Here is a 15,958-nt window from a genome sequence, read left to right as displayed (position 1 = left end):
AAGAAATGCCCGAAAAGTAGAAGAATTTGATGAAAATCGTTCCGAGAGGAACACCCTGTGCTTGTGCCGAGTGGAAGGCGAGCACAGCGCCAGAAGAGAGCAGAGGAGAAGAAGAAAGCAGGCGAAGGCAAAGTAAAGGGACAGACCACGCCTTGCGCCGCCTTGGCAGTGGAGAGTTCGCCTCCGCTTCTTCGCCTCACCTCGCCTCGAGCATAACTAATATATCGACGGGTCCGTGCCCCTCGCCTCCCTCGCCCCTTTCCGCCCCCTCGTCCTCTTTCACCTCTAGCACCGGCGATCCGCGATTCACGTGATCCCTCTGACGCTCGAGCACTCGCGAACACGCGACTCTTCCAACAACTCTCGATGCTCTTCACGCTCTGGCCTTTCACGCTCTGATTCGAGATATTCCGATGCGTTTGCCTTCTCGAGGAACACTGCCAACAAGCATCGACGAATACAGGCAATTTTCAAACGTTTTATCAAAGAAAAATGACTTTCGCTGGGAATTCAGGCGAAATGATCGAATTTTGAAGATTACGGTTAGATATTTCATCTCTGGGGATTCAGACGAACTCGTTGGACGCACAGATAAGTTTCGTAAAAGCATTACGAAAAGATTCTGCTTCTAATAAAGCTCGTTTCACAATGGAGGATACCATTTGCTGAATACATAGGTATCGATGTTCGCTACCAAATGATTGGCATTTAACAAAGCTGCATTTTCGTTCCAGAATGCAAGATACAATCTCCTGTACAGTTAGAGGAATCCACAGATGCAGGTACAAATAGATTTCATCGAGTATTACGAAAAAAGACGAAGAAAGCTACAACCTTTTTTTAGAGTAGAAGACGTCTAGATACCTGCTATTTCCTGAATAATTAAAATACACGTAGAGGAAGGTTTCGCGGAATCGCGAGGAAAAAATTGACACACTACGCGTGTCGCCGGTCACGCCAGCAGATTAAGTTAATACCCTCGAGATCGTATCGTTCGCAAACGAGCGTTACGCGGATGGGAACAACTCCACGAAGGTCTCGAGCACGGTGTCACTGGGTTACTGGAAAATTTTCCAGACCAGCAATCGCGACAGCAGCCGCGGCTACTCGCCGACATTCCATTCACGATCGAACCTTTATCTTCGTTAATTGAGTCGCCAGCGTATCGAGCACGTGTTTCCCCTATTTTAAATTCAGTCGCGAATGCAATCTCGAACTGAAACTCGCGCGATCTTTGTCCTAAGACTGTCCAAAAGGAAAACACGAAAGAAAAATTAAAAGGTGAAAGAACAAAATGCAGAAATCTTTGTCGAAAAGTGATACGAGTCAAAAATAAAGCAGACTTCTTTGACAACGAGGCACGTTTTATTCGAACGCGTGGAAAGTTGCAAAAATTCTGAAAGCTAAAGGAAAAAACGAACTTATCTTGCAGCTGAAAGGCTCGAAAGCTTGAGAAGGTTTAGACAGGCTACCGGCTATCACGTATCGAGGTGTAGCGATTGACGAAAGATTCCGCCGCTTCTCACAGTGTCACTGGGTTAGTGGATAATTTTCCAGGCGAGTAAGCGCGCCGCGTGAGAGCGAATCCGAGCGAGTTGCATTGCGGCAACGCGATTCGCTCGAACGTGCCTCGATAGCGGAGCACGGGCACGAGAGCCTCGTAAACTATTTGCGTGACCATAAAAATCGAACGGAACATTAGCAACGCGCCTGCTCGCTCTGATATACAGAGCATTACGCGCGGTTAATTGCCCGCGAAATTCAAAACCTCCGTGTTTTCCACTTGCAACCGATCATTCGGCATTCGTAACGCGCCTACAAACTTTACAAAGAAAATTCATCGAATCTACCGATTGATTTTTGTTCCTGACGCTTGTCCCTCTAAATGATTAACTCTGAACTTCTTAAAAAATGAGCGATTTAGGATTTTAAGATTCTCCAAGCGGTTTAAAGCGCGAGACCGAAAATCAAACCAAAGCGTCGTTAAATCCGAAGATAATTCGATAAACAAATAATCGAGCTATCTCTGAACGAAAAAACCAAAGAAATTGAATAGAATCTCAGCGTTCCCGCGGTCATATGTTATAGACGCGAATTAATAGGCTCATCGAGCTTCCGTTCCGATACCGAGCGAAGTAAAAAGCGAGCAAGCAGCGATGAAGAAAGCAGGGGGTGGGGGCCGATTACGACGCGATCCGAGGAGAAAGAGAAACTCGTCATCGAGAGGCACTCGCCTGCAGGCCATGAGATCGCTTTAATCGGTAACCCTCTCGGCTGCTAAATAAATAACATTGTATTACACACCGTCGCCGATCTCCGCATCTCACGGAAGACGAAGGAACGCGCGGATCGTTTTCCCAGGCGTGTGCCTGTGTGTTGCACTCCCGTTATCGTTATCCTCTCTCACGTACGAATCGATGCCGCGCGCCGCCCGATTCAGCCTCACGACCGCGCGAAACCCGCGCCCGTTCACGGTGCTGCTAACGGTGATCGATTTTCCGACCACGGGAACGATACTATTCTTGTAAACGTCGGTATGGTTGACCCACGGGTTCTTCTATTTTCCATTGATCTACTCGAAATCGATCTTCAGCTAAAAGACCTAATTCTAATAAAAGGCCTATGATCAAACGATACGAAGCGAAGATTAATATTATGATAATGATGGAAGAAGATTTCAGCAATGTTCATTTAAGGATTGAAATAGGAAGCACTTGGCACTTTTGCGACGAAACGCGATAAACGTTAAAACATTGCAACGTCGCATCGTGGCAAGCGAAGCTTCTTAGAAAGATACAACTCCCTGTTTAAAAGGTCCCCCGTACCGAGAATCAAAAACTAGTTTTACCGTGGCTCTATCGGACGGTTCGCACATTCGTCCTCTGCTATCAGAGCGGACGAGCATTTTTACGTGACGAGACAAAGAAACGAGTGTCGATAACGGTGCCGTTTCCCTTGTCTCCTCCTCCTGCTCTCCTTCCCATATCTCAATCTCCGCCTGCTTTTCTCTGCGCGTTTTCTTCCATCATGGAACATCCTCTTCTTCAGCTTAGAAATAGACTGCTCGATCTCACGGATTTCCACTTTCGATTCATTCTACATGGAAAATCGTGTTCTCCGCGTGAGAAAATCGCGTTCGCTACTGGAACGCGCCAGTTGGAGCCCTTAGTTGCTTCTTTTCTTCTTTCGTCTATTCTTTTCTTCTTTCCGTACTAGGAGGAACGATCGTTCGAGGCTCGATCGTTTCACCGTTGGAAATTGTGCGTTGCTGGTGTACGTTGGTGAAACGGAAACGAAGGGCCACAATTATAGCAGTCGTTACTTTTCCCGCTGTAACCAGAGTGACTATGTATCTCTCGGTCGATTAACTATGACCTTCGCCGCTCTGGCGAACGTAGAAACTCGGACGAACACTCGTACGCGAACATAACCTCCTTCTATTTATGTACAGGGTGGTCCGACTACCTCGATGCTGACTGCTGTTTGAAATTTGTACGATCGTGTAACTCGTGTTCGAATCGTGTTCACGATAATGGCCAACGTGTACTTGCTTATAGTTGATAGTTGAACGCTGTGATCGATGCAAAACATTGGTTCCATACGTCAGTCCTAATGTTGGTCCTGTAGTCCGCGCGAAATAGATTGTCAAGGTCGCTTCCCCTGCTTCGAACAGCGTCGGTAGTCACTCTGCTCTTTGTAACTTTGTCACGTCCATAGACGTTCTTTGATCTTTTCTATTTGTAATATGAGGAAAAAAGATAATACGAAATAGTAGAACAAGCGAAAAGATATTTTCTCACAGTCTTAAAATCGATTTCCTTCATAATCGAACTTTCTTTCCACCTATTTCATTTACCTTCTTCCATTTACTTTCGTTTGCGTAACATAATCGTGAGAAACTTAAAATCGATATCTCGTAACGATACCGGCAATCTCTTCCCATAACCGTAACTCGAAACTGATCTTTAAGTTGCGTCAAAATATTCACTGGGAGAAAACGTCGGCCATCGAGACCATTTTCCAGGCGTTTCCAATGGACGCCTCGATTAATTGCCTCGATTAAGGAATCACCATAATAATCATGTGCGCGATCGAGGTCGACGTTGGGTGGAAAAGCTTGCGTATCCTGCACTTGGAAGGAAAGGGTGCAATTATATTTGCAAATAGGCGAGTCCCTTGCATGCGTGGCAATGCAAATCGCGTCAAGACCTTTGACTGCTTGAGCTTCGAACAACATAGATAAACATAGATAAAGAAACAAACAACTGATTTGAGAAACTAACTATCGATTACCAAAACAGATGGACTTGTTTCTCTAATTTTCCCTTCTTGAAATTCGTCACGTTAATTTTTTGTTTAAAAAAAAAAAGCAATAATCGGATATAATTTTCCGAAATTAACCTTCTCAGAGAAAAGAACAACTTTATCTTTTCCACGTGAGCTTTTACGTCTGCATTAAAAGATCTCTAAAAAAAAATTAACGTTCATGAATATCGTCTTGCCGATACCGACTTTTTACATTGCGATCAGGATGCTTTCGGACGATAGGCAAGTGCTTTCTGTAGCCACGATATCTCCGTCGAACATTCGACGTACGCTGCTCGTTACCTGTTGCTACGAAACAGACGTTGACCGCAACACCTGCGGAAATCGCGGAAGATCACGAAGCTGGTTGCGCAACCAGAGGGCTAGAGAACGAGGCGTGATGGCTGGAAATCAATTAGGGGTATACGTTGCATCGGCACCAATTAAGTTTTCTCCGGGCGACAATGATAAATTGTGCCGGGCGTCTATTGCGGCCGGCCGATTATAAAGGTCACCGAGTGAAAGTGCGCGGCCAATTAATACCGATCGATACGGAGCGCGATCCGCTCCGATAATAATTACCCACCGCATCAAGTACGCGCGAAAATCCCGTCTATGCAATTGCCAAGCTGTGCAACCTGTACGTAACGATTTTCATCGTTGGCAACGTTCACCTTCTGGCTCGTCATGCTTCTCCTGATAAACCATCGTTCCAAGAGAATGGATATTCATGAAGGAAGCTACGCGAGAAACAAACTGTACCATGTAGGCAGATGTAATTTAGGAAACTGTCGGGTTATACTTGATCGTATTTTGGATTATCGTAGAGATTTGTTTTGCGCTCGATCGTCATTTGTTTCGACTCGAGGCTGATTCGAGATTTGTATTTTGTCAGCGTCTGTCACGAAAGGAAAAAGATTATGACATAGGGTTTCTTGATTGTGCAAAAAAGGAAAAAAAGGAAGAATCTATCCAATAAGACGATGACAGGATAAAATTGCGGTATCCTAAAAAGGAGACGAAGAGGAATGATGCCTGCTTGCGCGTGATAAGTGTGATGTATCTGCATACAGGGTGTTTCAAAGCTGCACGTTCAACCGCTGATCTAAACCTCGTCCATCTTTCCTATATAAATTCTCCAAAATTTTATCGAACAGGAAGGAAATTAAATTGACAAATTTGTATTTTAAACGAGTGTGTCAGGGTCTCCTCTCGGTTTTGCCAACGCGATAAAACTAGCCTTACAAGATTTAGAGGTTAGATCGCAGTTCGTAGAATTCGGAGTTCTTTTCCGGTCGTCCACGGTCAAGCCGAATGGAGCGAAGCGATCTGGGTCGGCCGATTGCTAACAATGCGCTTTGTGCAGCGCGTGCAGCGAAGGAAGGAAGGTACGATCTACGTGTGCATCGGAAAATAGCTGGCTGCTCGCCTACGTGCACGTGTCATGCAGTTGGCTCATTCGTTCCCTGCTATTTGTTGTTACATTTTCTCCCTTCGACAAACTGAATCTAGTTTGAATGTCCCTTTGAAACACCTCTGGACTCGCGCCTTACGTTACCGTTAGGCGGCTTCGTGTCGTATTCGCTACCCTTATCATTTGAATTTATTAGTCTTATCGCAGTGAGCTATGGCGATACGTCTATTTTGCGTACATGACAAATATTGGAATTTTCTCGAATAAAAATTTCCAAGTAGCAAATAGATGCAGTCGTGGAAGAGTAAAATTAATAAAATTTTAAAACGTCGCCACCTTTAGAATTCTTTCGCCAAGTACACGTACGTTAACCCCATAGGTATCAAACAATCGAACGGGAAAGAAAGGTTTTACAGCTCGATTTTTCCCTTCCCTTCCGAGTCTCGCCAGGCTACGCTCTTCCCACGAATTTCATTCTCGATAAGCGGCCAAGATTTAACTAAGATTCTCGTATTAGTACGGCTGAGTAGCATAACATGGTTGAGAACGGTACATGAGACGGCGACAAAGGCCGCTCAAGTAACTTATGGGTATGAACTCTGCAAAAGGACTTCCTGTATGACCTCTGATCGGGAAACAAGGCCGTGGCCACGAGCTGACTCGTTCCACCAGCTAGACGCCGCAAGTGCGGAATATTCTCACCGTGTTGCTCCATCCTTCGTTCTACTTGGTCACGATGCAAAAACTTTGTGAAAAATTCCCGATTGCCGATAAGAGAATTTACTTAACCGGCTCGATCATCGTTTTCTCGGCGAACTTGGAATAATTTTATCGCTGGAGCTTTTCCAGAAAGCTGAGACTTAGAACTGTGAAATACCGTTCGACAAATTTGTCAATTGACTGATTTTTATTTATTTATTTATTTAATTACGAACACCAGAAGAAAACTGTTCGCCAGAAGTGGCACGCGCGACAGTTCACCAAAATCGTCGAAGAGGAAGCGGCGTACCATCGAGTAGGGGGGAACCCACTTTGCTTGGCAATCGCGTCACGCTCGTTTACGCTAGTTTACGCCAGTTTACACAAGCGATATTATGTTAAGACCCATCTTTACGAGGGCCGACAACGTCTCGTGGAAAATATCCTCGGGTTTCGACGTTATTGGCGAACGGAGAAAAAGAGGAAAAGAAAGAAAGTAAGAGGAACGCAGAGTTGCTGGAAAAGAGAGACGAAAGCTGTGTGTTAGCAGCAAAGCGAATCCCAAAGCGAAGTGTTTCCTTCGAGACGATCGCGGCTGAGATATGACGTCCGACTGGCTGCCAGGCTTTGAAGGGCTTCGCAAACGATCGGTCGTTGAACCGCGAATCGTTCTTGAAGCGTTACTCCCCAACGATGGGACGTGCAAATTTCACTGGCCGACATTTGCCTGTCTGGAATTTGAGCATCCTCCGCTTCGGGCTATTTCGAGCCTGTAGCACGTTCTGAAATTTGTCTCTATCAAAGAAATTTTGAGTGCCAAGCTCTTGGGTTTTTTATTTGGAACTTTATATTTGGATAAGTTTGATATCGCTGTTTGTAAAATACGATATTCCTCGAAGTTATGAAATTTCTCATCGACGAGTAATCATTTAAAGTTCCAAGTTCTCGCATTGCTCGACCATTCTTGAATATGGCATTAAAGGAGGATATTTCTTCGTAAGAAAATTGTGAACAATAGCATTCACGATTACCATAAAATTTTACAGCCGTCACTACGATTATTATCGTTAAACGTTAAACCTTCCGATTGCTTCGTGGTACGGCAGTCGGCATATAATAGCAGAAAGGAAGTAATTAAAATTCGATAAAAGGGAAAAGCGTCAGCTGCGTTCGATTTTCGTGTGGCATACGGATCCTGGCGAATCCTACGCCACTGCGGGGTAAGAAAGAGCGAGGAGGAGGAACAAAGCGACCCACGCTGCTACGGGTATCATCATAGTCATATTCATACGCGAGTGTAAGGGCATTTCAGCACTGGGACAATAGCGAGAGCGAATTTTTTCGCGGCTGGATTGCAGCGTGGCTTTTTTGTAGCCACGCGACGAAGCGACGTCGACTGCCAATAAAGGTCCTCCTTTATGAAGCCTGCTGTAAGTACCTGGTCGCAGCTGTCCGCACGGAAACGGGCCACTGTAACCATTCTTTGTTTTCCAACCTTTCAAACGTTTCCCCTCTCGAACGACCATTCTACTGTAGCTTAAAAAATTATCGTAAAATGTTTCGAGGACGTCGCGTCCCAAAGACGAAGGCTTAAGAATCCTACCGTCTCGGTTGCAACAGCTTACAAATTTTTCATTTTCCATGCTTTTTTCATGAGATAACTGCATATCGTGTTTGGATCGAATATAGTGGCTTGGTTCGACAAAGTTCTTTCAGCGAAAGAAGTTTCACGCGACTTCAACATGATAAACGGTGGCAGGTACAACAATGGGTTCATTACCGAAAGTTTGGACCAGCTTGGGCCCCCTTAGCGAATCCTGGGCCGGCGAAGGGGTCCGGGTCGGTGACCTCTGCACACCGACGGCCGGACCGCGGCACCGGCCTTTGCGAAAAGTACACGTGCACCGAGCAAACGTCGCTTCTAACACGAAGAATTTTCGTCGAAGCTTAAAAATCGTTCTTCAACAATTCATAATACCATGTGTTAGCAAGCTATGAAAATATTACTATTTTATCGACTATGCTAATATTTATGGCTCTGGAAACGATAGAACGATCAAAGCGAGAGATTAGATTATTCTGAAACTCGTACCAGTTTGTAATATTTCCTTTTTTCGAACTTGCAAGTTGGTTGGACACGGTGGTCACACATAGTCGCCGAAAAATAAATACATGCACGGTCATTGTGCGGCCACGCACGATGGAACAACGGCAGAAGGGTTTTTGTTCCAACGTATGGCGTACCATGCGCGGCGACTCGTGTCGTGTCATTCACTCGACGTGATACGACGCCACGAAAATGACTGCAAAAGCTGCGAAAGCCAACTTCTTTTCGCTCTCGACGAAAATATCCTGTTGAAAAGGATTCTTGGAAGAGTAGCTGAAACTTTCCTTAACCCTTTGAAATTCTTCAAACTGTTTCACGTATCATTCGTCACACTTCGCAAACGTTACATCTTCCAGTTTATCGTTGTTCACCCTATTCTTTAGCGTATGGTTACGGTACGGTAACGATCCAACACGGTTTGCGTTTAACTCGAATAGAAAATAAGATGTGCGGTCTATATTTAGAATCGATCTTACGCGGAGATTCCTCTCGCGTTTCAATTTGCCTCTTGCCTGCTTTCAATGCAAATAAAAGGAGGGGGGAAAAGAGAAAGAAAAAGGAAAAATCACGTTTTCGATTTAACATCAGACGCAAAATTAATGATCGTTTACGATTATTAATAGCGACGCGAAAGCCTCGACCGTCGTCGAACGCGAATTTCGCACGATTATCGTCGAATGAAATACCTCAGCTGAGGCTCTCGTAGTAATTGCTACGTACCGTCGAGTGATAAATAATTTGCAAATATGCCGCGCCGCGCAATGACAACATTGTACATAGGGGCGGGCTCGCGGTATCGATAGTCGCCACGAGATTTATCGATTCGTTCGATTGCCGTTTCACAAACGCGACCTTGAATCCCTTGCATCCTTTGTCTTGCTCCTTTTTTCCGCGCGTACGTCCATACACCGCTCTATTAGTTGTTCCATCTTCTTCTATCGATGGTAGACAATCACCGATGTGCTTTCGCTGATAAGATTTATCGCTTCAGTTTGTCGACGATAATCGTTGTTTAAGCTTCGTGCTCAAACCTCAGATGGATGAAACATGTCTGTTGATGGAGACATGAAAAATCCGAGTCGAAAGATAATGTGATTTCTAAGGAACAAATCTTTTCTAACAAGTTGCTTTTCGAATCGTTTGATACTTCGTTGAATGAAAAGACTGGGTTGGAAAGATAACGGAGAACTGAGGCGAGGACCATGCGAGGAGAGAAGAAGGAGGAGAGAAGCTATTGACCCGTTTGATTGATTAAAACGTCGAGCGCGTCGCAGTTGTTCGATCGCTAAATGAATTTCGTTCGCCGCGCTAGCCAGGTATACAAAGCGGTGCTTTAAATCTTCGGGGCTTAATAATAATCAGTCTGAAGGCTCGTAACTCTTCGCCGTGAATCCTCCGTCTGGGGGGACGTTGAACGCAACAAGCTAGATGGAACGCCATCGTGAGGGCGTGCTGAAGCATTCGCCCAACCGAAGTAAAGCCAAGAAGAAAGCTGCGTTTCAAAATATATTTTATGCATTTAATTTTCTCTTTTCTTACTTCGATAATAAGAAATTGATTTAAAAAAAAAAAATAAATATAGACAGAGATTAAAAATATTCAGGTAGTCGAACGAGTGGAAGCCTGTGGGCGCCATTTACCATTTTTAGAGGCACGTTATTGCGCCACCGGTGTTATTTTGCGGCGATAATAAATCGTCGTGAAATTTTAATTATCAATTGTATAAAACGCTCGGATATTCTTAGATATTATTAGTCGTTAGGTAAACATCTGAAACAGCTGTAAACGAATGCATTTTCTGCCCTCTTTGCCTTCCCCCTGTCATCCTTCTCATGAATCATCTTGATAACGATCCACTTGTACGATGGAATCGACGTATTTCATTACTTATTCGATCATGACCTATCCCGCACGGGTCGTCGCACGTCCTTCGCGAATAATAAAGCGGTCGTTTTAACACTGCAAACCGCCACTGAAATTCTTGATGTTTCAATTGAATTTCAAACGGAGCGTAAAGCGCCGCTAACCATCTTCAAGATGCGTGTATATGTATAAGAGAACGCGAGCACAGGATGGCTGGTGTATTCGTCTGGCCGTTTATTATGGCACCGAAGGAAATTACGAACGCGCAGCCTGTGGCCGTGGCGGTAGCCGAGTGGTGCGCGGGAATATACGAGTGGCGGCAGGAAATGAACGCCAGCCTCGAAAACTCGGATCAGCTCGAGTGCCTTCGTGTCTCCTCTGACTAAATGAAAATATAGCAAACGTCTGAATTTAAAGAAAATATAACTTCGTGCAAAATATCGTGATGTTTCTCTGAGACTACCCCTTTTTTACAACGCGTTCCAGCTTTCGGACATTTTCGACAGATTAGACACTGTTCTGAAGGAATATCTATCTGTGATCTTAGCTCCGTTTCCAAGACACGAATCATCGACGAATCGAGAAATGCCTTGGATTCTGCTGTATGCACCACGATATATTGTTTCCCACGTAAAAGAGAGAAGATGGTCAGTATCGCGGAGGGCAGGCCTGCATTCTGCATCGGCAATTTGCATGACCGATGATCGAGCACTGGTGCACAGACGGTGGACTAGGTGCATCGTCATTACGCACTGACCAGATACGATCAAACTGTCGGTAATGATAGTCGCGCGACCCGGCGCACGTACGACGAACGCCAGGGTCGCGTTTATTAAATTACGTCAAATTATTGGTACGCTCGAAGGGTCGATTATCGGGGCTGCTCGTTCAACCGCCAGGGATCGTTCTCCTTTTCCCCGATTACCACGGGAAACCAGCACGTGGTGGTAGCTGAGATCTTCATGCTCTTGGACACGGCTCTTTGCCGATCTACCATCCGTCTATCGGTCTATCCTGACACCATTCCTGTTAAGACAGAAAGAGAAAGGGACAAACGAGAGCGAGATTAGATGTAAGAAAGTTCATTTTCTCGAGGGCAGTAATAAATAATAATATTTTCATATTAAAGTAGGTTATTATCTCTACATCATTTCCTAGAAAGAACATCTTTCCAATTTTATCCTACTCTAAGCTTGCTTTCTATACGAATAATCGATAAATCAATACGACTCAATTAACGTATCAGCTTTTGATTTCAGATTCGAACCGACGAAGGGCTGAAGAAGGCAAAGAGCGGTCCGGATGGGGCGTCAAGGATCTCCGATGTCTTCGATTAATCAAAACTCGTAGCCAGAGCTCAAGCAACGATGGAGGGACGGATCCAGAGTCCGTCGATGATCCCACCATTTGTCCCTTTTTCTTTTTTTTCTTTTTTAATTCCTCGCAGCCGCGACAGCCATTCGAAAACCTAACCTTTTGAATCATTCTCGCATCGGACCGCGAGAGACGGTTAGAACGAGAAAAGAGCAAGAATCGCAACAGAATACCGCGTGCTTTCTGCGATTATCAATCGAAGATTTGCATTCAACTTTCATCTCGAAGACGAGGCTGTGACGACGCTAACTGGATGACCTGAAGGAACCGGAAATGGTACTCGAAAGACGGCGCTCACGACTCGCGATCTAGCAGCAAGATCTCTGTAGCTTTAGAGTAGAATAAATCTGAATATCTGACATACTTAATTAAGTAACAATAAGAAACAAGGTTAAAGATCGAGGAGACTCAGGGAACGATTTTATAAAAAAAGGAAAAAAAAAGGACAAATTGTAACCTAGAGGAATAAGATAGATGAAAATCTGATTGATCTTTCGAGTCCTGTTTTTATGTAAACGTCAAGGGACTCGGAGTACGATTTAGGAAACTCGCTCTACCAAAGTTTGAGCGACTTTTGTAATTACAGAGATCTCGAGAGATTACTGAGAGATAAGTCGCGGAAAAATAGAGCTGCGTCGTCTTTGAAACGAGAAGAATAATCGATTGGGTCCAGAACGATCAATGAAAACAGTATCCGAGGATGGTTTTATGAAATTACGAGATCGCCTCTAAAAGAAGGGAACAAAAAATAGCGAATGTAGTAGGCGGTAGAGAATGAGGTGGTCGATTACGGAAGCGCTTCTCGCGATGCGGAGATTGCGAAAAATCATCAGGCACACGATTAGCAGAGAGATTTACGTTAACACGCGCCGTTAGTTAATCTAATAGGGAGCGTAGTTAAGGATTATGAATGCCATAATAATGACTAACTTCTTGTGGTTGTACTTAAGTCATAACTTTACACTTTACTGTTTACGTTTAAGGCCAATTAAGTATGTAAGTTGCATAATATTTCACTATCGGAGTGTCTTCAAGTTAATTGCTAGGCATTTATTTCTACATCTTCTTTTGTTTTTTTTTTTTTTTTTTTTTTTTTTTATTTCGATGGTTCCCGGTACCGGAAGATTCCGTGACGATAGTCGTCGACTCACTGGACAGAGGCTTAATGAATTCTAATTTTTTTTTTCCTCCTTTCTTTCTCATTAAAAGGAAACTTCTTTCTGACAGACGTTGTTCACCTTTCGAACGAACGAGAGTTTGACAAATCACCAGTCATTTGTCACAGCTCCGGTTCGAGGTTCGACGAATATTCTACCTGTTACTCACAGAACAGTGAAATATTAACGAAGTACCCTTCCGACTCTCATTTTTTTAGTCTCGGATAATTATTGAGTAAAAATTCGGACGGGTAATCGATTGGTTTTACAATTTTTTTCTTCAATTTACATTCATTTCTGCGTCCAGCGTTTCGAACAATGTCGATGAAGGCCTGTGACACCCGAGATTGCGCAAAGGAACTGTTTAACAAATTCTTTATCGGAAATCAGGTATCGAGACCGCCTGTCGGTTAATGGTCCTGGCCAGACTGCGCGCTCTGGACCTTGGTCTCACATTTGTGATTATTATTTAAGTAAATTTTAAGCGTACTCTAGGTTAGGTTAGGCTTTTTACAATGTTTCTTTAAAAAATTTTCCTTTTACTCTTATTCTTTTTTTCATCGATGAAATTTTACGAGCGGAAGTAATCAACGAACCATGTCGACGAGACGAGCGTAGTTATAAATATTTGAACAAATAATAACGACGATAGAGCTCGTAAATATTCAAAGAATCGTAAGCGAGATAAGAGTTGTGCATTTATACGATTCGAATATCCCGCTAAGAGTGACCATTTTCCTCTCGATTCCGGAGGAAAGGCAAGATAGAACCGGAAGAGAATTCGATTCAAATGCTGATTTGAAAAATAGTTTCATAATAAGAATACGTTTTAATCTGTCATAATAGTTGTCACAGTTCTCTGTAACATAAGTTTCACTAGTTGTAATGTTAAGAAGATTTTGGATTCTCATGATAAACATTCTATTTTGCGTAATGAATCCGAGTAAGAAGGCACTCGGTCCCCTTTACGATGGAACTCTGTGCGCTATAATCGTTCGTAAACCGAAAACGAATATTTCGTATATCGACGTTCGCCGAGATTTTGCCAGGAGAACAGATTGCAATGCTGCCAATGTTTAGCGCGTAAAACTCCCTACTTTTTTCCTTTTTCCACTCGACCATCTTATATGATATAATATTCATATTTTATCCTATACATAACTTTGTCCTTCTTTCCTCGTGTCCTTTCTTTGTTAAGTCTAGTTCTTTACAGGGCATTGGGTGTATCATTGTCCGCGTCTTCATGTTGCGCCTGATTGACGTAAAACGATGTTTCAGCATCACAAGGCGGCACGTCGGTTTTCATCATACGATTCGTGTTTTCATGGCGAAATACTCGATGCGTAAGGGTCGAGGATCGTTGTGCCTTCGAATGCACGCGTTCGAATGATACGTTTATCGATCGTAAGAACAGACATCCACTTTGTGATTTCGTAAGCAGTTGTTCAATGTTTTTTTTATACTTTCCTTAATGCTTATCTAGGATAGCTTGTGTACCCTAAAGAGTGTTTCAATAAAAGTGACAATGAAATCAATTCCGATCCTGTCTTTCCTTCGCCAAAGATATCACTTTTAACTCGTTTGTTTATTGTCAACTCAACTTACTCGTTTATTTGAAAATTCGATTATCGAAAGTAACAGCAGTTTCGATAATCAAAAGCAAATTTAGCCTCTGGTGGCGGACGATCGTACTACACTAACCAAAATGGCTCTCGTGCCGGGATACGAATTGCTGTTTTGGCGCGTAATTTATTAGTCATTTTTTCAAAATAATTCCAACGGATTGTCTCGCATTTTTGAAAATGAGTTTCCTTGAATATCCGTCAACGCGTCACGTAGTTACTTGCGTCCGTTTCCGTTGATACATCGAAATAATTATGAACGTTTGTTTCCGTATGAATTGTCAGTGTGCGATAATTACGTTTTCTAGCGCGTGTGACGAAGGGAAAATTCGCAAATATGGCACCACGTTACGAAAAAATAATTTTATGTCGTGGCTTGTCTGAAAAGAATGATTCTCAAGAGGCTTACGTAAAAACGTTGAAAACGGCAGGTTATTCGTGCGACTGTTTGCCTACTTTACGTTTCGAATTCGTAAATATATCGAAGCTCAAGGAATGCCTTCTGTCATCGTCTTCGTACTATGGTAGTAATATTGCATATGATTTTAGTGCCTTTTATATGTGGCTTATCTTCATTCATCTCATTATCTTCTTCTATGCATTCATAGGGTTGATATTAACAAGCCAACGTGCTGCAGAGGCAATTAAACTTTCTGCAAAGGAAGACGATAACATTCTACACCCTTGGAGAATTTTGCCAGTGTATTGTGTAGGACCAGCAACTGAATCTTTTGTTAAAACTCACTTAAGTTCAGACAACTGTATTGGTAAAGAAGCTGGCAATGCCAAAGAATTAGCTGAATTGTTAGTGGCTTCTGTTGCAAACAAATCAAAGCCCTTACTATATCCTTGTAGCGAGATAGGGCGAGAAACAATTGAAAAGACCCTTAATGAAAATGACATAAGAGTCCATAGAATGGTTGTTTATAAAACTCTGCCCAGTGAAACTTTGGAGCATGATTTATTAAAATTCATGGACAATATGCCCAAAATATTTGTTTTCTTTAGTCCATCGATAGTAGAACATATAGTAGCTCTATTGAAAAAGAAATTATATGATATGAACAATATAAAAGCAGTTGCTATTGGACCTGTGACTGAGCAAGCACTAGTCCATGCTGGTCTGAAAGTATTTGCTACTGCGAACAAACCTGATCCAATATCTCTATTGAAGGCCATTAGTGATGCTGAGAAAAGTGGACTTGATGAAAAGACTGAATGAAGAAATTGTTTATTATTTTGCTATGTAAGTATATAATTGTTATTAATCTATCGAAAATTGTATTTAATTTGTTGATATTATACTACTAAGAAGATAAAAAGTGGTAATAGTCATTTTATCCATGGTCCAGAATTACAATAATGTGGCCTCAATAAATTAAAATATGTCTTTGTTAGTATTTGTCACCTTTATATA

At 42.9% G+C, this 15,958-nt stretch overlaps 2 protein-coding genes across 3 annotated transcripts in view; both read left to right on the top strand.

Annotated features, from left to right (window-relative positions):
* LOC100648821 overlaps nt 1-14,454 on the top strand; it is a 138,028-nt gene extending 123,574 nt beyond the window's left edge. For both annotated transcript variants that reach the window (XM_003395661.4, XM_048405754.1), the window contains one exon: nt 11,648-14,454. The gene's annotated coding sequence lies outside the window, so the exon portion shown is untranslated. The remainder of the gene's footprint in view (nt 1-11,647) is intronic.
* A 152-nt stretch (nt 14,455-14,606) lies between these two features.
* LOC100649134 (uroporphyrinogen-III synthase) lies at nt 14,607-15,863 on the top strand. The gene is made up of 2 exons (XM_003395664.4): nt 14,607-15,065; nt 15,150-15,863. Exons 1-2 carry the CDS (start codon nt 14,879-14,881, stop codon nt 15,761-15,763), a joined length of 801 nt encoding a protein of 266 aa, XP_003395712.1. The 5' UTR covers nt 14,607-14,878; the 3' UTR covers nt 15,764-15,863.
* The last annotated feature ends 95 nt before the right edge of the window (nt 15,864-15,958 follow it).

This window comes from Bombus terrestris, chromosome 5 (genome assembly GCF_910591885.1).
Source record: "Bombus terrestris chromosome 5, iyBomTerr1.2, whole genome shotgun sequence".
NCBI classification, from domain to species: Eukaryota; Metazoa; Arthropoda; class Insecta; order Hymenoptera; family Apidae; genus Bombus; species Bombus terrestris.
The sequence above is the reverse complement of the archived record's forward strand: the minus strand, read 5'-3'. Positions and strand labels throughout refer to the sequence as shown.

What these genes read in the sequence shown, in the direction of transcription:
- LOC100649134 (XM_003395664.4), top strand. Translation starts at nt 14,879, where the DNA reads ATGGCACCACGTTACGAAAAAATAATTTTATGTCGTGGCTTGTCTGAA. An exon ending in GTCATCGTCTTCGTACTATG is followed by an intron (nt 15,066 to 15,149) that starts GTAGTAATATTG and finishes ATGCATTCATAG; the next exon opens with GGTTGATATTAACAAGCCAA.